We start from the raw sequence: 22,669 nt of genomic DNA, 5'->3' as shown, positions 1-22,669 counted from the left end.
GTTTCACCCACACATACCAGTAGTTATGTTACAACAATCACCCACGCGAACTGCTGCTATGTTATGTGTCCGCACTACTTTATGCTAAGTAAATACATATGTTATTTGACTATTTATTTAGTTTGATATACCAACTTTGAAATTAAAGGTATTTAGAATACAACTTTGTTTAATGTTTTGATACATTTTGCTTCTTGAAAATCATTTGTTATTAAAAAAAATATATGGGCGCACGAATATATTCTCGTCAATAGAAAAGAAGTACCTCGTCCGAGAAATTTAGAGGGAAAGCTGCACATGGTTAAATTATTATGACAATGTTGATCGAAAAATGATCTAATTCGTAGCTATTGAAAGCAGACAAATGATATATAGTTGTAAAAAAAGGAGATAGATATATGGCAAATTGTTATACCGTGTCTCGATCAATGATTAAGGAGGGCGACTACTTTTAATTTCAGAAAAAGTAGACAGTCTTGTGATTCATCCAGCTCAGAGTGGCTGCAGAAAGGAGGTTGTCTCGCTGAAAAATCGAGAAGCTCGAATGGGAAATACCCTTTAGCCGTTCTTCAAGAAATTTATTAAAAAATATACTGGATGACATGGCCTACTCAACACTAAGTCGAGCACAGCTCAGCTTTGATTATCTTCATACAAACTCGTACGTATGGTGATGTCATTGTGACACCAAAAATCTGCAAAATATATTTTTCTTTTCTCTACTTCTAGCCATGGACTTAAAAGACACCAACTCTAGATGTACTTCCACGCGAAAATGGAAGCAATGGCGAAGTCGCCATTTTGTTTTATTCATATCTGATTGTATTTATCAAAATTTCGTACTATTAAAATGTTTTTTCTGGCAGTTTTCGTTACATCATTTTATTGATTAAAACGGTTTTTTTTTTATTTTAAAATAAGGTCATCTGATCAGAAATGTATGGTGTATCACTATTTATATTTTGTTAATATAAAATAAGGCCAAAATTATGAATGCAAATATTTAAATAGGCCTAGGCTACATCTTTATGGCTGTACTGTTAATCAAAGTTGCTTGTTGTGACTATTATACATGATGTAAATGTAGCCTATTATTAAGATTATCTAATGCTAGGCCTGTATAAGTTCCATCTTTATTGGTTCAAATGTTCATAGTAGTGACAAGTTCTGGTTCTGTTTATCCTTGTCAATTGATAGTTCTTTAGTGACAAGGTCTGCCAGTGAATGGATCTTGATGATTGCCCATTTTACAAATAGTGAAAAATATCTGATAGGCCTGTTCGAGCTGTAATTGATTGATTATTGTCAATGTACACCACACAGAGAAAAATCAATGCATCAGTAGACCCACATATTCAACACTTAATACATGTATACATTGATTTCAAAATGGATTATTGATGAAGATTGTAAGCCAATTTTACACAATCAGGACTGGGCATGGATTTTGGAGGAGTGTTTTCGGTGTTTTAATGCCAATAATGCAGATTTGTAAAATATAAATTTAAGGCCAAGATATTTATCAAGGCAAAACATGGAGGTCAAGATGACTTTTATAATTATATAAGTAATTAACTCTTTTGATTACTTTGCATATGCCATTCTTATCAGTTGAAATTTGTGAACAATGTTAACCTTAACAGCTCCATAAATATTCCAATTTAAACTCTAAATCTACTGTTGTTGGCTATCACTATGCCAGACATTTTACTGAGCTTGTGACGCTGGTAAAACTTACATCATCTATTTTTGCATGTTCCCGAAGCAACGACTGCGAGTTTCAAAACATCTGGCCGTTGCTTGTTTACTTCACAATTCCCAAACTTATAGCTATGTTATCTACAAACACATGAGCATTAGCGTCCAATCAGAGGTTGTGACATCGCGACCTCCACAGAAATCTTGACATTGAATGAACCTTGAACTTTGCAACTTGATTATCACAGGTAGACATTTTAGCTTGAAAGCCCGAGACTTGGTATTCGCGACAGTCGAGGAATCTGATAGGCTCACAAGTTGGGCTGGTACCCAATCGAAATTAGTGCCGCAATATGCAGAGTATTGCGTGAAGGCCTTGATAAGATGTACGTAGTTAAAGCGTGATCAAGCCTTCTATTGTAGCTTGTTCGGATTTGCAAAATTGTTTATTGTCTATATGGATCTAACTCAAGATGCATTAGCAAAAAGAAACGATAATAGAGAATATCTTTCACCTACAGTCTACATACAATTTATGATAATATCTTTAATAAACTATAATTTCTTTTCTTTTTGTTTTCTATTACTTATTTAATTTTAATTGCCCACTGCCTTCAGGAAAAAGCAGGGTACTATTTAAATGGGTGTGTCCCTCTGTCACACACTCTCTGCGATATCACCTCGGTGGAAGCGGACGTAAAATATAACTAACTCACACACTGTCACACATGTTGGAACACAATAACTGCTTCTAACTGAGGTAGACTGTTCCAACTTGGTGTAGGTGTTCATTAAGTGAATGTCCTGACTTAGTTTGATGAGCATTTTCTACTTGGGCTAAGCAGCGATGAGCAATTTAATTTGTTGATGCCTTGGTACTTGATAACATGGATGATAATTGAAGGAAAGTTTATTAAACTTGGTGTATAGTTTCATTGCATCAATACCTTTGATTAAGTTCTATAATGAAAATTTTCTGTTCAGGTTACGTAAGCAATTAAATTTGTTGAGACTGGATAAAAGTGGTGAAATGTGGGAGAATAGTTTCATTACATCAGTACCTTGACTAAGTTAGATGATAAGCATTTTCTGCTTAGGCTAAGTAGAAATAAGCAATTTGGTTGGTTGAGACTTTGGAACATGAAAGCTGTGATTGGAATTGAGTGATTGATGAAATAAGTGCGATTAAATGAGCATTTTCTGTTCAGATTATGCACAGTGGTAAGGAATTTGAATGATAAGTAATTTACAAGTAGATAAATGTGCAATTAATACTGAATGTAATCTATTTATTTTGGGATCAGTGTCACTGTTGGCTTGCTTAAATTGTTTGAGATGACTGTACATCCGTTGAAAATCTTCATTGACCAGTATCTAAATTTAGCTTTAGATATTAAAGAATATTTGAATATTTCTTGTATATTAATTGGTTAGAACTATGTGATACATGACATCAGTTATTTGGTTAAAAAAAAACACTTAATTTAATTAATATGCACTTTCACAGTCCTTCATTTTTATACAATTGTGCGGGAGCCATAAAAAGCTCCTGATACCTTGAATATATGCAGTTTAAAAGTAAACAAAAACTGAAAGTAGTTTATTAATCTCAATATTTAGGAGAGCGATTTAGCTAATTTGCAGGAGTCTTTAATGACTCCTTCGAAGGAAAGCCGAAGTGCATCGAGATGAGCAGGAGCAAAAGCTCCCCTTAAACGTGAAGGACTGCTTTCATTTATCAAGAAATTCCTATTCATTTCAATTAAAAATAGTAGTGCACTATCAATGATTATCTGTATTGTGTTTTAATTTTTATGTTAAATGTTTTTTTAATCTTTGTATTACGTGATGACTAAATAAGGTTAAAAAATCTTTGTTGACCAGAGTGCCTGAATTGAGTATCAGATTCTAGGTTATAAAGAATATTTGAATATTTCTTGTACAAGCTTATATGAATTGTTAAGAACAATGTAATACACTGTATTTATGATGGAGATAACAGTTATTTGGTTTGAAAAACTTCTTTGTGTATTGGCATATATATGCCAGAAATCTGTTCATTTATTATGAATTTGTGATTCATTTTGATACAAAATAATAGTGCTCTATCCACAAATACTGTATTGTGTTTTATATGTTCAATAAACAAGTATCAGGCATAGTACTAGTACTTAGCAAAGTAAACTTATAAAATGTACATTTTTAGTTACTGAATAATTAGATTCTTGCTGCAGAGTTGCCTCCAGTGCCTTAATGAACATTGTACAGACGACTTTCCCAGGTACAGTGTCTAGTCGGTTGGATGGGACAAAAATGTGTGTCCTGTGTGTGCATGTAATTGAACCTTTAGATGGCAATGCTGCTGTTGGGGGGAAATTTTCTTCATAACAGCCCTTATAGCTCATTGCATGACATGCTCATCTTCATCAGCCCAGTTGTTGCAGAAAAGAAGGATGTATGCAAGTGACATTGAGAAGTTTTAATTGACAAATAGGCATATCAAGTAATTTTATTATTGCTACCAGGATTGTAACTTTATTTTTATATCTGGTAGAATTATTAATCTATGTATATTTTGCTTTTAAATAAAGATATGCTGTTATTAATGTGTGTTATATCAAAAGGTATCTTGTTAAATACAGTTTATTTAGTAAAATCCCAAAAGTAACACATTCATTACAAAACTACAGTGTACCAAAGATTGCAAACAAAACAAAAAATCATTTCCATCACATACATGTACATGTTGTCTATACAAGCTACATTGACAATAAATCTTTCAATTACAACTGATATATGACATGAAATTAAAGGAATATTACTAATGAAATATTCCCTACCCCAAATCCCAAAAATTTGACCTTCGACCCATATTGAATTTCCCTTTCAACACTTGTTGTTTACTTTCTTTCAGAACCACTCATGAGTTCCTGTTTGGGGCCTTGGCAGAATTGATTGATAATGCAAGGTAAGAATTTGAATAAAATCGTCACAGAAAAACCCAGTTTCATTAATGGGAGGATTCTAACTGTGTATCATGACCTATTTGTGCACTGAAGCAAATAAACCTAGGGTTGCAGAAAAAAAATAAAGTGTTGTCAGTTAACAATTAATAAGGGAACAAAATTTAAGGTTCAACTCTTATATTTTGGGGGTTTTAACAGGATATTAGATTGAAGATTGTTGACCTTGACCCCAAAACCTTGAGGACTGATAGGTCAAAGTTGTGTAATCTTAGATTGCATACATATTATTTGGTTATTATAGTACAATGGTTGACAAGCTACTTTTGTGTAGTATTATATTATACCAACAAAATAGTGTTGAGATGGCATTTAGAATCAATAAACAGAAATGAATAATTTAATTTTGAATATAGCCACCCAGATGGATATTGTTAAAGTAAAATAAATTGAGATGGCATTTAGAATTAGAACAGAAATGAATAATTTAATTTTGAATGTATCCATCCAGATGGATATTGTTAAAAGTAAAATAAATTGGATTCCATAATTATGAGTAATCACTGCTGATGTAGTAAAATAAAATGGGGATAGCAACAAGACGACAATTATGTAGCTCAAATCACTTTGGCAGGAGTCCTTGAAAATCATTTTACATGACACAAAATACTTTATGTGTGTATGCAGATATATTTCTTGCCAAATTAAATTACCCAAACGATAAACTGCACAAAATTATTTGTACTGCAGGAAGCCCTGTAATATTTACACTTCACAACAAATAAATGTATGTATCATTACTCTCTTTTCACATTTCTTTTCAGAGATGCCAATGCAACAAAAATCAATGTGTATTCAGGTAGGATTTTATATACTGAGCGCCATAGAAAACGCATCACTTAGTCTTTCGTATAACAAAATGATCCTGTAAACATATCTTATTTATTTTGCTTCTTATTGTGAACAATATTCAAATGGGAACACATCAATAACAACACATTTGTACACTTATGGATGTTTAATCTGTAATCAACGGTACAAAGTCAGAGGGGTCAAAACCAAAAGTATGACACAGATGTCAGTAGCGCGTGTGTCCTCCACGGGCTCTTACGCACGCTGTGCAGCGACTTCGCATGGAATTTACCAATGTTTGAAAGAAGGCCTGGGGCAAATTGTTCCATTCTTGGACAAGAGCAGCTTCTAAAGCAGCAATGGTGTGCATCTGTGGTCTCCGATACAGATGGCGTCCAATCTCATCCCAGACATGTTCTATCGGTGCCATGTCCGGAGACATGGCTGGCCAGTCCAAGACATTGATGTTGTTAGCAGCCAGGTAGTCCATACTAAAACGGGTGGTATGCGGACGTGCATTATCCTGTTGGAAGTGTTGAAGTTGTTGGTGCGCTCGAAACATTGGAACAACAATTGGTTGCAAGACATCATCACGGTAGGCTACAACATTAACGCGACCCCTGCAAATGTGTAGGGCGGTCCGGTGATGAAATGTGAAGCCTCCCCACACCATTACATTTCCCCCACCCCATCGATTCGTTCCGAAGACGCAGCAGTCTGCAAGACGTCTCCACACACGTTGACGGCCATCAGCGCGATAAAGATGAAAGCAACTCTCATCACTGAAGAGCACACTTTGCTAGTCTACTATTCTCCATGTCCGGTGTCCTTGAGCCCATATCAAACGCCGCTGACGGTGATGATCCCTGAGGATAGCTCCAACATAAGGTTGTAGTGCACGGAGTCCTACTTCTCATAGAAGACGTCTTATGGTGTTGGCACTTACTGAACCTTGTCTTCCGACGACTGCTGCACCTGTTCGAGTCGTGGGCAAAATCTGTCACGCAGATGAGTGACCCGGATGTAGCGGTCTTGAGCCTGGGTTGTAACGCGTTGTGGACCAGGACGTTGACGGTGACGTGTTGATCCAGTAACTCAAACACGTTCCACCAACCTTACAATAGTGGACTGATGACAATTGAAGTGTGGCAATAGCACGTGTAGACATGCCAGCCCTGGACATTCCCATGGCTTCATTCCGTTGATTTTCAGTAAGTCTCGGCATCTCTAGCTCGATTCCTTCACACGTCTAACAACAAATTACGACAGATTGACGTTTCACAGTTCATGTACTGCACATTAAGCTGAAAACATGCTTTAAAGTGCTCACACACAATGCTGCACGTGAATATTGGGTTTTTCATGTGCATCTTGTGCAATTTTTTTTGTGCACACGGGCCAATATTTTTTGCGTTTGGGAGCATTGTGTGAAACAATAGTTCATAGTATTGCATAATATTATACATACAAAACCACCTAGTAATAAAATATTTGGCAAAAAAAAGTGATGTGTTTTCCATGGCGCTCAGTATATTAAAAGGCAATAATTAAGGCAATAATTTGTAGTGTTTATAAGAGGTCTGTGTCTATCTATTTGATGTTTAAAATTGGTATACTTCTATAATAAACGTCAAAATTGATTTTTACGCCCACTTTTACTTATTCTATGATAATTTATTGATGAACGTCAAAATCGTTTAAACTTGATTTTTATACGCCCACATTTTCATGTGGATGTATATTGTCCTCGCCCCTGTACATCCGTCTATCTATCATCCGGGGTTTATGGACCTGCTTATAATCCAACCTTCGACGATGGGTGGTATGTTCAATCTAGTTGGGGGTGTAAGATTGAACATACAAAAATTCAATAACTCACTTCTTGGTATAATCTTATATTCTGTAACAATACAATAATAACTGGTCAATAGATAATAATTTTGAAACCATGTCTCTCTAATATAATTACAGAGTTTATTTTTACTAGGATTCTGGCTAATCTATAATGGTTGGGACCTCAAATTAACTATGCTCTAATTCTACCTGGTCATATATCCTTCTACAATTTGTTTGGGGACACTCTACAGGTCACAATTCCTATCTGATTTTGACGAAACTTGAAATGTAGGTTTATCTCCAAAAGATCTTGGTTCCTTTCGATATTGCCATGTATGGGATCAAAGTTTCATGGATTATGGCTCCTAATTGTACGAAAGATCACATTTTTAGGTTGTTGACACTCTAGAGGTCACAATTTTCTTCTGATTTTGATGAAACTTGAAATGCATGTTTATAACCCAAAGATCTTGGTTCCTTTCAATATTTTCTCATATCGGATCGTAACTTCCTTAATTATGGCCCTTGATAGTGGGAAAATTCGCGTTTTTAGCTTGAGGTCTCTCTAGAGATTATATTTATTATCCAATTTAAAAAAACGTTCAAATATTTCACCATTTTTTTTTTAGCTCTTGAAACTCTTGAACCGCTGGTTCCAGATTAACATGATTGTAAAGTGATAACTAGCAGGTTATCTTCAATATCAAAAGTAATATTTTGTGTTTGTTCTAAATTTCTTCCTGTGTAAACTATTATTGAGGTTTATTTTGATTTCAGTGCCGGAGAAGAGTTTACGAGGTGGTTATGTTCTTTGCTTTCTTGATGATGGAGAAGGCATGGATCCAAGTAAGTGGAATATATCAAAACTGTAGTTTGTGGCGATGAAGTTAGCTTGTAACAGTTCTAGTAATAGTATTTATATATTGCATTGCAAAATATTGCTGTTATCATGGAAAATAGGACAGTCATTTAAACGATGCACTTTATGATTTTATATTTAAAAACTGGTCGACAGCGGTTATAAATAGATAAATATGTTGAATTTTGAGGAAGACCATATAATTGTTAAAAAAATAATAATTAAATGGAGTTATATCCCTTAATTCATAATTTTGAATCACTTCAGGTGAAACTGCCGACATTGTTACCTTTGGTAAATCAGTGAAAAAATCTGCAGAAACACAACAAATTGGAATGTATGGCAATGGCCTGAAATCGTAAGTGATATTGTGTACACATGAACCAGGGGTTTCATTTTATATCTATCTGATTATTTGTTAAATATAAATGTACCGGTAGTACAGCATTTTGATACGTAATATAGAACCCGTAGCCAGCAAGTTTACAAACTGCAGGCCCAACAATAAACACAGTAACATCACGGTTATCCAGTACTGTAGTCAAGTTAAAATGTGTGATAATCAAAAAACAGGCGCTATTCTGTATCTCCTTTCAGAGTTATTGGTGTAGTTTAATATTGTGCCTTCCCTTTTTTCACCCACTCTACTCGAAATCTTAACCATCAATAAAAAAAACCTGTCATTACACCAGCTAGTTTTCACGCATTATATATTGGTAAACTGACATGAAATAAAATACATAGCAACTAGCCCTCCCTACACCTATCTTATCACAGTCAATTGATTATCGTCTGATTTGAATAATCCAATTTTTGTGTATTATTTGTCAGCGAAAATAATGTAGTTAGCTGACGCGAAAGTATCTTTCTAGACGACCGGAGATTGCATTTTACACAACATTTTTAACAACAGCCCACGATGTGTTAATATACATGTACCCGTATAGCTACATTAGAAAAGAGCTAGATAAGCCTAAAGGGATCGTTGACAGTTAGATTGATTCATTTTCCACGACTGCACCAAATTGAGTTTTCAAACATTTTCACACTTTTACATCTAAAAAATATTTACCTGATATAGGTTCTGATTGAAATGCAAAGGTGCCCTTATATTGGTCATGCCCATTAAGTGGTGTAAAATCAACCAAATTGCATCATATTGCATGCCAACATTGGTTACAGAATCATTTAGTACACATAATAAATAGCTTAGAGTGATCTTGATGCAGCTCAGCTGATGCCCATGCAAATTGAGTTGCCCTAAGTAAGCTAGTCTTTGGATTTTTTATGATTAGGTGAATTATTTTAAACACAAATTGAGACCATTTATTTTCATGAAAATGGAGAAAAACATGGAATCTGTAAAATTAAAAAAATGGAAATTATTTGATTTATGAAACCGAAAATCATTACTTGATGACTAATATTTTTTAACAATCTAACATTGAAATTTAGATTGGATTTAATCTTACTTAAAACCATTTATTTTCATAAGAAATGGAGAAAATCATTGAATCTGTCAGATTCAAAAAATGGAATTGACTTTATGAAACTCAATCATTAGCCGAAGTACTAATGTGCTTTTAACAATCCAACTTTAGTTTGGATCTAGCATTAAATACTTGAACTCAAAACGTTTTAAAAAATTCACATCTTTTTCAGAGGCTCAATGAGAATTGGCAATGATCTCATGGTTTTTACCAAGAAAGGTTTAACTATGTCCTGTCTCTTCTTGTCTAGAACATTTCATGAAGAAGAGCATATTGATGAGGTAACTGTAGCTATTGTATAAGGATGTTAAACCCCATATCATTTCATAAATTTAGAATTTCAAGATTTGTTTGAATACAAATTTATTTGGATGTTTATCCTAGTTAATAAGATCTGAGCTTGATGACCTCTACAAATTTCTTCAGTTCTTGGTCGAATTTTGGATAAAAAATTAGGATTGGCTCTGATTTTAAATTTATACACTCAAGGTCATGTTTTCAACAATTTCCAATAATTACTGATCACATTAAAAAAATTGCTCTAGAGGATAAAGTTGATTGACAAAGAAGCAGCTTTGATAATTACTGCCAGAGTTATTGCCCCTGATCACTTCTAAAGATCTTGGAGATGCTCTAAGCTAATGTTAAAGGAATGTTCTTTTCTTATCTAAAGAGTGTGAAACAAAAAATATTATTTCATATAACATCCATTTAAAATACAAGTCAAAATTTCAGATGAAATTGAGGTCTTGTGAGAATATGAATTTTTACGGGGGGAATTTATGTGACCGCTTACAAGGAGATGTCGCTGAATAGGAGTGGCTGCTCATACAGATTCTACTGTAATGTAGCTATGTCATATTATCTGAACACGGTGTCAAGAAGAGTTTTATCGTTCCCGCAGAGATGTATAATTGAATGAAGAAGCTTGTCTGTGATATCAACTTGGTGGAAGCGGACGTTAAATAAAGCTATTTCACACACACACCTTTTGTATTTTTTGCTTTAAAAAAATCTCTTTAATCCTTGCACATGTATTGGTACTCAAATCACCTGAAGTGTTCCCCGGCGTACAGAACTGACTGATTTCATTTAAAACCACTGTCAACTTCTATAATTTGTTTTTTAGGTTATTGTACCTCTGCCATCATTTGAATCCGGAACCCGAAATCCATTATCTAAAGGTCCAAGAGCTGGAGAAAAGGTAATTAGTTAGTTAACAAAAGTACATTAATGGTAAAAATTGTAAGCTTGCATGTCCTTCCCAAATGTATTCAAAGTGTTATCGGAACATATACTATTCAAAAAAAGTAGGGGATATTTGATTTTTAAGTGTTATTAAAGTCACCTAATGAAACTGACGAAGAAACAAATGACAAAATGAAATGAAGTTCACATTCATCGATTTATTCCAAATGATCGTTAGACTAAGTAAGGCACAGACTGACCATTATAAGGGTAAAATGATACCCGGGGTCAACGACAAAGTTACCACAGCATCACAACCAAGTCAGTAACGGGTAAATCCTCCTCTGTTTGCCAAACAAGCATTGATCCGACGTGGCATACTCCTAATGAGACATCTAAGGTCATTTTGGTCCAGATTGTCCCATTCGTGGCATACTCCTAATGAGACGTCTAAGGTCATTTTGGTCCAGATTGTCCCATTCCTGTTGCAACGCAGCAGCAAGTTCTTGGACATTGGCAGGACGTTGACGTAACCTCTGTCCAAGCAAGTCCCAGACATGCTCGATGGGGGAGAGGTCGGGACTCGGTGCTGGCCAAGGTAATGTGGTGATGTTCTGTTGTTGGAGGTAACCTGTAACGATCCTGGCCCTGTGACATCTTGCGTTGTCATCCTGGAAGATGAAACGGCGGCCATGACGTCGTGCGAACGGCACAACATGGACTGCCAAGATGTTGTCCCGGTAGTACTGGCCTGTAACACGCCCTGCAACAACATGTAAAGCCGTTCTATCCCAGTGTTGACGATCCCTACACCAACGACGTCTTGCCTGAATGTGATGATCTCTCAAACAAAGGATCACGGGAGGACGTCGGGCGCGAAGGTGACCCCTATGCAGTCTGGCCACTCACTCTCACACCAGTGTCTGTTTGAAGACGAGCGCTGATCTGATTTGCTGTGATGACACGATTTCTCAAGGCCAAGGTACGGATAAATCGATCCTGGGCTTGAGTTGTCGCCCTTGGTCGACCTGAGTGTGGTCTGTCCTGTACAAATTGTGTATCACGGTATCTGGACCATAGCCTGCTTATGACAGACTGAGAAACATTCATCGTCCGCGCCACAACCGCCTGTGTTGTGCCGATCTGTAGCATGCCAAGGGCACGTTACCTTTCATTTTGGGTAAGCCGACGCATATCAAAATTTGTTTTCTGGTCACTAAAACAATTAAACTGATGTTTCCACCCTGGAATTCAATGCCACAATGACTGTAACATTCAAAGTCAGAGTCGTGCAAATCTTGGGTTGGACCCCCATGATGATCCCAAGCATCACCTGCATTCCATGCGGTAGCTATTGGTGCGTTTGGGCGTCACATGTAACTGGAAATGTTTCTTTTGTTAGGTTCTATAGTGACTTTTTTCATAGTCATTTGCATATTTTAGTATTATGCCCCCAAAATCAAATATCCCCTACTTTTTTTGAATAGTATATAATAAAGAGTAAGCATGGACTAATTAAAATTTATGGTCATATTTCCAATAATTCCTTGAAAACATTGCAATATTTTAGTTCCTTGTAAAGATCTTGAAGAAAATAATTGTCATCTTCCGAAGTACTCAAATTATATAAAACAGTCTTTGATATTGTAAAGGAACAATTTGGGAAGGTAGATTATTAAATTTTGGCAATTGAAGATAGTGTACAATTTGTTGTGAACAAGGGGAGATAACTATTTAAAGAACTATTCCTGTTTTCACCCAGATTACCCCTGTTCATTGAAAAGGTCAGAAAATATCTATACGTCATAAAACTAAAGAGTAGTTTCAGTTAATAACCTAGTAGCTTTAACCTCCTTATGTTTTTGTTTTTAGCATGAAGTAGAGATGAGTTTGATATACAAGTACTCACCCTTTAAAACAGAAGATGATTTCTTTGCTCAGTTTGATCGTATTGAAGGAAATTCTGGCACATTAGTAGTTGTTTATAATCTCAAATTGTTGGACTCGGGTGAACCTGAATTAGATGTTGACTCTGATCCAACAGATATCATATTAACAAATCCTGAATCTGATCTTGACTCTGATGAAGGGTAGGTTATATTTTCATATTCATTAATTTTTTGTAACATCAGATACCCTGTGAAAGTAATGACTGCTCCTTTTAATGAAAACCCTGTTGGAATTTAATATCGCTCATTAGGCCGCAACTAGCATGTACAAATTTTTATAGAACTTCAATCATGTCATTGTATTTCTTTGACAAGAAGGGTTTTCTTTATTTTAAAATTATATATTTCATATTTTTGTTTATTTTGACATTTACAGATGGAAGCATAAAATCAAGTAAATCTTTTCATGAAATATGAGAATTTAAAAACTATCGTCTAGTTGTGCATGTTAGAATGTTTTGTTTATTTGCAGATGATCTAATCGTTTCTTTCGTGTTCTATCTTTCAAAGTTTTTTTTACATTTTTGCGGGATTTGTTGCTTTTTCTTTTTTATATTCATTATTTATTTTTATATGCCCACATTTTCATGTGGACGTATTATGCCGTCGCCCCTGTTCGTCCGTCCACAATTTGTTTGTGGACACTCTACAGGACATAATTCTTATCCGATTTTGATGAAACTTGAAATATAGGTTTATCTCCAAAAGATCTCGGCGTGCTTTCGATATGGCCGCCGTTTTCGTTCTCAAATAGCGTAAAAAATATGGTATATCAACTTTGTAGACCCTATAGAGGTCAAAATTTTTATCCGATTTTGTTGAAACTTGAAATGTAAGTTTATAACCCAAAGATCTCGGTTCCTTTCAATATTCATGCATATCGGACCGTAACTTCCTGAATTATGGCCCCTGATTGTGCGAAAAATCGCGTTTTTAGCTTGTGGACCCTATAGAGGTCATAATTTTTATCCGATTTAAAAAAACGTTTTAATATATCACCTTTACACCCTAAGGACGGCTGTGTTTGAATTTCGTGAAAATCGTCCCAAAACTGACAGGCAAAATGGCTGCCCTTCGTTCTCAAATAGCGTAATAATATGGTATATCAAGGTTGTGGACCCTATAGAGGTCACAATTTTAATCCGATTTTGTTGAAACTTGAAATGTAAGTTTATAAATAACCTAAAGATCTCGGTTCCTTTCGATTATCGCGCATATCAGACCGTAACTTCCTGAATTATGGCCCCAGATTGTACGAAAAATCACGTTTTTAGCTTGTGGATCCTATAGAGGTCATAATTTTTATCCGATTTAAAAAAAAAACGTTTTAGTATATCACCATTACACCCTAAGGACAGCTGCGTTCGAATTTCGTCAAAATCGTCCCAAAACTGACAGACAAAATGGCCGCCCCTCGTTCTCAAATAGCGAAAAAATATGGTATATCAAGGTTGTGGACCCTATAGAGGTCACAATTTTTATCTGATTTTGTTGAAACTTGAAATGTAAGTTTATAACCCAAAGATCTCGGTTCCTTTTGATATTTGTGCATATCGAATCGTAATTTCCTGAATTATGGCCCTTGATTGTACGAAATATCACGTTTTTAGCTTGTTGACCCTATAGAGTTCATAATTTTTATCCAATTTATAAAAAATGTTTTAGTATATCACCGTTACACCCTAAGGACAGCTGCGTTCAAATTTCGTCAAAATCGTCCCAAAACTGACAGACAAAATGGCCGCTCCTCGTTCTCAAATAGCGAAAAAATATGGTATATCAAGGTTGTGGACCCTATAGAGGTCACAATTTTTATCTGATTTTGTTGAAACTTGAAATGTAAGTTTATAACCCAAAGATCTCCGTTCCTTTTGATATTTGTGCATATCGAATTGTAATTTCCTGAATTATGACCCTTGATTGTAGGCAAAATCGCATTTTTAGCTTGTGGACCCTATAGAGGTCATAATTTTTATCCGATTTAAAAAAACGTTTTAGTATATTACCGTTACACCCTAAGGACAGCTGCGTTCGAATTTCGTGAAAATCGTCCCAAAACTGACAGACAAAATGGCCGCCCCTTGTTCTCAAATAGCGAAAAAATATGGTATATCAAGGTTGTGGACCCTATAGAGGTCACAATTTTTATCCTATTTTCTTGAAACTTGAAATGTAAGTTTATAACCCAAAGATCTTGGTTCCTTTGGATATTTGCGCATATCGAATTGTAATTTCCTGTGGGCGTATCCTGCCTGGCAGCCGCTGGTTTAACTTTGTTTTAGATTTATTTATTGTTATATTTAAGATGAAATAATGTCTTGAAGGAGCCTATGATTTTGTCTATAAAATTTTGATAATTATTTTAAACAGGTCTACTCTAATAGTGTTTATTGGATGTATATTCTTGTTACCATTGACATTTTTTTTTTTTGAATTGGCAGGGATTGTAAGTTTCTTCATGTGTAAGATCTCTATCATTTAATTCTTTAAACATATAAAATCTTGTAAATGTGATATTGAACAGAGATCTTGATATAATTTTTATACACTCACATGGAAATGTGATCATACGTTGTCCGTCCATCATCCACAATTGCTTGCCCTAGAGGTTAAAGTTATCCCCACTCATACACAGTGTATGATATATAATGTTCATATATAATTTCTGATAATTACTGCTGGAGTTATCGCCCTTGATCAGTTTTAGATTAACATTATCCATCCGATTGACTAAAGATTTATACTCATCTTCATGACATGAAGTAACCCATTGATTTTTATTTTTATACGCCCACGTTGAAATGTGGTCCTATATTGTCGTCGCCCCCGTCCGTCCGTCTTGTGGGGGTTGGATGGCCGAATGGTTAGCACGTGCGTGCTGTATCTTAAAGCCTGTCATTGAGTCAACTGGCGTGGTTTCGAATCCCCGGTTGTACGTGATAAGGAGTAGGGTCGCCTGTCCAACCTCGTGGGTTTTCTCCGGGCCCTCCGGTTTCCTCCCACTTCTAAAGACCCCTACGCGCAAGCGAATTATTGAAATAAAATTAAACCATATGTTAGTCCCGAAATGACCTAGTTTGTGTCGAGTGGACGTTAAACCCCATTTCTCTCTCTCTCTCCGTCCATCTTGTGGACGCTCTAGAGGCTAAAGTTAATATCTGATTGACTATTAATTTATACACAATGTTTAAGGTCATGAGACGAAGAAGCCTATTGATTTTCAGTGATTTCCGATAATTACTGCCAGAGTTATGGCCCTTGATCACTTTGAAAAATCTTGTGGACGCTCTAGAGGCTAAAGTTAATATCCGATTGACTTTAGATTTATACACAGTGTTTAAGGCCATGAGACAAAGAAGCCTATTGAATTTCAGTGATTTCCGATAATTACTGCCAGAGTTATGGCTCTTGATCACTTCAAAAAATCTTGTGGATGCTCTAGAGACCAAAGTTAATATCCGATTGACTTTAAATTTATACAGTGTTTAAGGTCATGAGACAAAGAAGTAACCCATTGATTTTCATTTTTATACGCCCACGTTGAAATGTGGTCGTATATTGTCGTCGCCCCCGTCCGTCCGTCTTGTGGGGGTTGGATGGCCGAATGGTTAGCACGTGCGTGCTGTATCTTAAGTTAAAGCCTGTCATTGAGTCAACTGGCGTGGTTTCGAATTCCCGGTTGTACGTGACAAGGAGTAGGGTCGCCTGTCCAACCTCGTGGGTTTTCTCCGGGCCCTCCGGTTTCCTCCCACTGCTAAAGACCCCTACGCGCAAGCGAATTATTGAAATAAAATTAAACCATATGTCAGTCCCGAAATGACCTAGTTTGTGTCGAGTGGACGTTAAACCCCATTTCTTTCTCTCTCTCTCCGTCCGTCTTGTGGACGCTCTAGAGGCTAAAGTTAATATCTGATTGACTATTAATTTATACACAATGTTTAAGGTCATGAGACGAAGAAGCCTATTGATTTTCAGCGATTTCCGATAATTACTGCCAGAGTTATGGCCCTTGATCACTTTGAAAAATCTTGTAGACGCTCTAGAGGCTAAAGTTAATATCCGATTGACTTTAAATTTATACGCAGTTTTTAAGGCCATGAGACAAAGAAGCCTATTGAATTTCAGTGATTTCCAATAATTACTGCCAGAGTTATGGCCCTTGATCACTTCAAAAAATCTTGTGGATGCTCTAGAGGCCAAAGTTAATATCCGATTGACTTTAAATTTATACACAGTGTTTAAGGTCATGAGACAAAGAAGCCTATTAATTTTCAGCAATTTCCGATAATTACTACCAGAGTTATGGTCCTTGATCACTTCAAAACATCTTATGGATGCTCTAGAGGCTAAAGATAATATCATCAATATCATGATATAAAACAATTTCATTTCTTCGACATCGGCAGGACTAAAAATATCACTTATTCATTTATCCTGTTGTTTTCTTGGTAAATATTGACTTGGGTATAAATCGTGACACAAATTGTATCGTAGCACCTGAATCGCAATATGTATCGCATTATGAATACAGTGGCAATACCCAGCAATAAATCGAATAATCTTTTTAAACCTTGGTGGGATTGTTGACTAGGGTAGGCCTACACATATATAGAAGAATCCTCTATCAAATTCCAGATTTTTTCAGATATTCAATTTTGGAAGTGTTTTGTAGCATTATATTTCTAGACATAGTTTGACTATTAAAGCCTTTAACTCAATACAGTATAAACTTTGTGGTAATATTTTTAAAACGTTGGTGTGATTATTGAGTGTTGGTAAAGGGGAAAACCAATAATTTTAAACAAAGTTTCATTAATCTTAAATATATATGAGAAATAATCCCCTCTGCATTACATGCAGAAAGGTTTTTTGCGAGCTAGAAATTAATTTTGATTAAAACCAGAACTGATTTAATTGATTCAACATGCTCGCTGATCTCAATGCTAATCATACAGATTTGGCATACGTTTACCACTTACATCACTTCGGGTTTTAATAAAGACTAATTTCTCGCTTACAAATACTTGGTTGTGTTACAGAGGGGATTATTTCTGAATATTTATGGAAACCTTGTTGAAAATTGTTGGTCTTGCCCTTTAAATGACAAACGTTTTCTATCAGATTTTGTGGGATTGTTCATTTGGAATTAAGGTTTAACCCTATTTTAAAAAGAAAACATTTTAATTGTAAATCAAACCCTAATTTCCAAGTTTTTGAGATCTGTATAGATTTTGCTCAACTGGATTTGCTGATATACGTTCTAGAGCTAGAACAAACGATTTTGCTGCTGGTTGGCATATTAGGGAGCCTGACAGAGCTCTATCTATTTTGGGAAGTTATCTGAAACTAGGCAACCTGCATTGTTATTGTCCCCCGCCTTTTGTAGAAAGCAGGGGACTATTAAAATGGGTTCATCCGTCCGTCTGTCTAGAATGTTAAAACCTGGTGTACTAGGTGTTTATTAGGTCAATGCCTTGGTGGAGTTTGAAGGTGAGCATTTTCTGCTTAGGGTAAGTAGAGATAAGCAATTTGATTGGTTGATGCTCTGGGACACAATAACTTTAGTTCTAATTAAGTGAGAGTGATAAAACGTAGTGTATAGTTTCATTACATCAATACCTTGACAAAGTAAGCACACTGATAAGCAATTTGATTGGTTGAAGCCTTGGGACATGATAACTTTAGTTCTAAATAAATGAGAGTAATGAAATTTGGTGTATAGTTTTATTACATGAATACCTTGACTAAGTTTGATAATGAACATTTTCTGCTCAGGGTAAGCAGAGCGATGAGCAATTTGATTGGCCGAGACTTTGGAACACAATAACTCTCATTCTAATTGAGCTAGAAGGTTCGCACTTGGCGTAGGTGTTTATTAGTTGAATGCCTTGATGGAGTTCAAAGATGAGAATTTTCTGCTTAGGGTAAGCAGAAAAAAGCAATTTGATTGGATGATGCTTTGGGACACGGATAACTTTAGTTCTAATTAAGTGAGAGTGAGGACACTTGGTGTATAGTGTTATCACATCAATACCTTGACTAGGTTTGATAATGAGCATTTTCTGCTCTGGGTAAGCAGAGCGATAAGCAATTTGATTGGTCGAGACTTTGGAGCACAATAACTCTCATTCTAATTGAGGTAGAATGTTCGCACTTGGCGTAGGTGTTTATTAGGTGAATGCCTTGATGGAGTTCAAAGATGAGAATTTTCTGCTTAGGGTAAGCAGAAAAAAGCAATTTGATTGGATGATGCTTTGGGACACGGATAACTTTAGTTCTAATTAAGTGAGAGTGAGGACACTTGGTGTATAGTGTTATCACATCAATACCTTGACTAGGTTTGATAATGAGCATTTTCTGCTCTGGGTAAGCAGAGCGATAAGCAATTTGATTAGTTGAGACTTTGGAGCACAATAACTCTCATTCTAATTGAGGTAGAATGTTCAAACTTGGTGTAGGCGTTCATTAGGTGAATGCCTTGATGGAGTTCGATGATAAACATTGTCTGCTTACTGTGTGTAGTAAGCAGAGATAAGCAGTCTGATTGGTTGATGCTTTGGGACACGATAACTTTGGTTATAATTAAGTGATAGTGATAGAACTCTGAGTATAGATTCATTATATCATTACCACAACTAAGTTCGATGATGAGAACTTTCTGCTTAGGCTAAGGAGCGATAAGCAATTTGATTGGTCAAGACTTTGGAACATAACAACTCTGCTTTTAATTGAAGAAGAATATTTAAACTTGATGTAGATGTTCATTGGGTGAATGTCTTGAGTTCAGTGATTAACATTTCGAATTAAAGCTAAGCATAGCTAAGCAGTTTCATTGGTCGATGCCTTGGGACAAAATAATTTTGTTTCTGTCTGATAGAGAGTGATGACATTTAGTGTGTAGTTGATAATCAGTTTGGTTGCTTGATACTTTTAAAAAAAATAAATGTACCATTAATTAATATGTGTCATCTATTTATTTTGGGATTTCGGCGGGGGACATCAACCTCACTATTGGCTTGTTTATTTATGAATTGATCACGATTTCAGTCCCTGGTCTGTCAAGTTTCCAACTTTCCAACAGTATTGGACTGCTTAATCAAAACTTAAATATTTCCTGGACTGTATGAATGTTGATCAGAATAATGGACATGAATCTGGCATTACTTCAAGATAAAAATTAAACTTTTAAGATGAATTGTTTGTGGGAACCTAAAAATTACGTTCTTTCATATTGATAACAAATACAAAAGGCTCAAAATCAGAATTAAATTTCTGAAATTATTAAAGAGCACATAAGACGAGAAACCTAACTTTGGTGTACGTATAGCCAATGGTTACTATATCATTGGAAAATTACATATTCGCTGTGAATTTCAAATGGAGTTATGATATAAGTTGTTCTTTGTGTATAGAAATGGTTATTGTAATTATATATACTAATATAGCTAATAATGAATATATCGACAAATGACTGGCACCATTTGTATATCTGTGCTTATAGAGAATAGTTTGGGAAATCAAGTATTAGCCATATTACCGGTAAATGCGCTAATTGCTTGGATCATCTTCATTTGTCACGTAGCCTATTTAAACAAAGGACGCTTAAATGGATCTACGGCATGATAAAGCATTTTAAATTCACTCTAAAATACTCCAATCACAAAATGTCTAATCTTTAACAATGCAAGACGATAATTCGGTGATTATGATTAGGCCAGTCACATGTTAATTGGACCGTGATGTGTATATACAGTGATATATTCTACAGATAGCGATATATTGTGTATTGATAATGTATACACGATATGTAGTGCCTGTGACGTCACCCGCCAATCAACCGGATTAAGGTTGTAATTGAAAAGCGTTTTGGCGTGCCGGATACTTAAACGTAAACAGCCGAATTAATTTTAATCAGATTGGTGTGAGCTTGCCGTAAAGTGGATATAGTAACTATTGGCTACACGTACCGAAAAAAAATTTTGTCCATCTTATGTGGCCTTTTACATAAACAAAACAATATTACTTTTGAATTAGATTAGTAGGCTGACATGTTTTAGTACACTAGATCATTATAAAAGATTATGAAATATTCAAAAGGATCAGAGATGGATAAATATTAATCAGAATTTGTATATGTCCACATTGAATGCCCCTGTATGTATGTCGCCTACAGGCAACAATTCTTAAGTGATCATTTTGAAACTTTACATACTCATTCCTTATACCCTAAGAATGATCCATATTGTTTTTGGTGCATGCCCGACCCCCAGGGGCATAGCCACGCCCATTTCTTGTAGTTCTTTGTCGTGTACAGGCCGCATTTCTTAACGTATCATATTGAAACTTTGCATACTTATTTTTGGTACCCTAAGGAACATTCCTATTGTTTGGGATGCATGCCCAACCCACAGGGGCAGAGCCACACCCATTTTCTATTTGTGTGTCTGTGTCGCCTACAGGCCGACTGTTTGACGACTATTTTGTCTGTAAATTTGGCAAAACAAACGCCTAGCCTTCTTTGCCTCTTGTCATATAACAGCCATTTCATATTTCATTCTCTTCATTTTAAAAAGTACCATATCAATCAAAGCATGAATGTGGACGTATATTGCAGTGTTAGTGATGCTCTCGTACTATTTATCTGTAATACGAAAAAAAGTTTTTAATGAAAAATAACAGTTCTTGTAATGTTTTTATTAATAGAAGTTTAGAAGACCTAAAAAGACTTTATGTTTCATTTAGTTCTTTGTTTTATACAGTATATATATATATATAAAAATATTTAGTATTTATCTTACAGATTTAAGGTTTTGAAATGCACTATACCTACAGTAAAAGTTAAAGCAAATTGAGTCTTATATATGGCAAAAAAACAAAAATTTGACATAGTAGATATCTCTCTTCACCTTGCTATAAGTACACACATTTAATACTAAACATCTTCACACTTTCTATTTTAATTTAAACATTGATAATCTAGCCTTATGAAATCTCTTCATCCAGCATATCTAAGTGTAGTATAGTTACTGTATTTATAATTTTATACAATGCACTCAATCAACTGTGCTTGAACACAGTTTGTTATATTATTGGAAATAGTGAAGATAGATGATTGCTATTAAAGTTTGAATTAATGTATGACACCTTGTACATAGATATAAATATATCTCGAAAAATCGGCTGCTGTCATTCTACTACTGATCTTTTTATATGCTCACATTGAAATGTGGTCGTATATTGTCGTCGCCCCAGTCCGTCCGTCGTCCACAATTGCTTGTGGATGCTCTAGAGGCTAAAGATAATATCTGATTGACTTTAAATTTATACACAGTGTTTAAGGTCATGAGACGAAGAATCCTATTGATTTTCAGCGATTTCCGATAATTACTGTCAGAGTTATGGCCCTTGATCATTTTGAAAAATCTTGTGGACGCTCCAGAGGCTAAAGTTAATATCCGATTGACTTTAAATTTATACACAGTGTTTAAGGTCGTGATATGAAGAAGCCCAATGATTTCCGATAATTACTACCAGAGTTATGGCCCTTGATCACTTTGGAAAATCTTGTGGATGCTCTAGAGACCAAAGTTATCATCCGATTGATAAACAGAGTTTAAGGTCTTGAGACAAACAAGTAGATTGATTTTCAATGAATTTTGATAACTTGAACAGCTAAATCCATGATATAATGTTTCGTATGCTAAACGTTAGCAAGGGGAAGAACTAAAAGCCAAACAAATTCTAATGATTTTTTTGATAATTACTTAATGAGTTGCTACTCTTAATCAGATTTTAGTGTATTATAATGAGTTGTTACTCTTAATCAGATTTTAG

At 35.3% G+C, this 22,669-nt stretch overlaps 1 protein-coding gene across 1 annotated transcript in view; it reads left to right on the top strand.

Annotated features, from left to right (window-relative positions):
- Positions 1 to 263: 263 nt before the first annotated feature.
- LOC130010471 (ATPase MORC2-like) overlaps positions 264 to 22,669 on the top strand; it is a 40,195-nt gene continuing 17,789 nt past the window's right edge. Inside the window, exons 1-8 of the mRNA XM_056101533.1 lie at positions 264 to 661; positions 4,613 to 4,666; positions 5,486 to 5,520; positions 8,127 to 8,195; positions 8,476 to 8,566; positions 9,871 to 9,979; positions 10,828 to 10,902; positions 12,759 to 12,976. Coding sequence (XP_055957508.1) covers positions 603 to 661; positions 4,613 to 4,666; positions 5,486 to 5,520; positions 8,127 to 8,195; positions 8,476 to 8,566; positions 9,871 to 9,979; positions 10,828 to 10,902; positions 12,759 to 12,976 — 710 coding nt within the window. The 5' untranslated portion in view covers positions 264 to 602. The remainder of the gene's footprint in view (positions 662 to 4,612; positions 4,667 to 5,485; positions 5,521 to 8,126; positions 8,196 to 8,475; positions 8,567 to 9,870; positions 9,980 to 10,827; positions 10,903 to 12,758; positions 12,977 to 22,669) is intronic.

This window comes from Patella vulgata, chromosome 6 (assembly GCF_932274485.2).
Source record: "Patella vulgata chromosome 6, xgPatVulg1.2, whole genome shotgun sequence".
Taxonomy (NCBI): Eukaryota; Metazoa; Mollusca; class Gastropoda; family Patellidae; genus Patella; species Patella vulgata.
The sequence above is the reverse complement of the archived record's forward strand: the minus strand, read 5'-3'. Positions and strand labels throughout refer to the sequence as shown.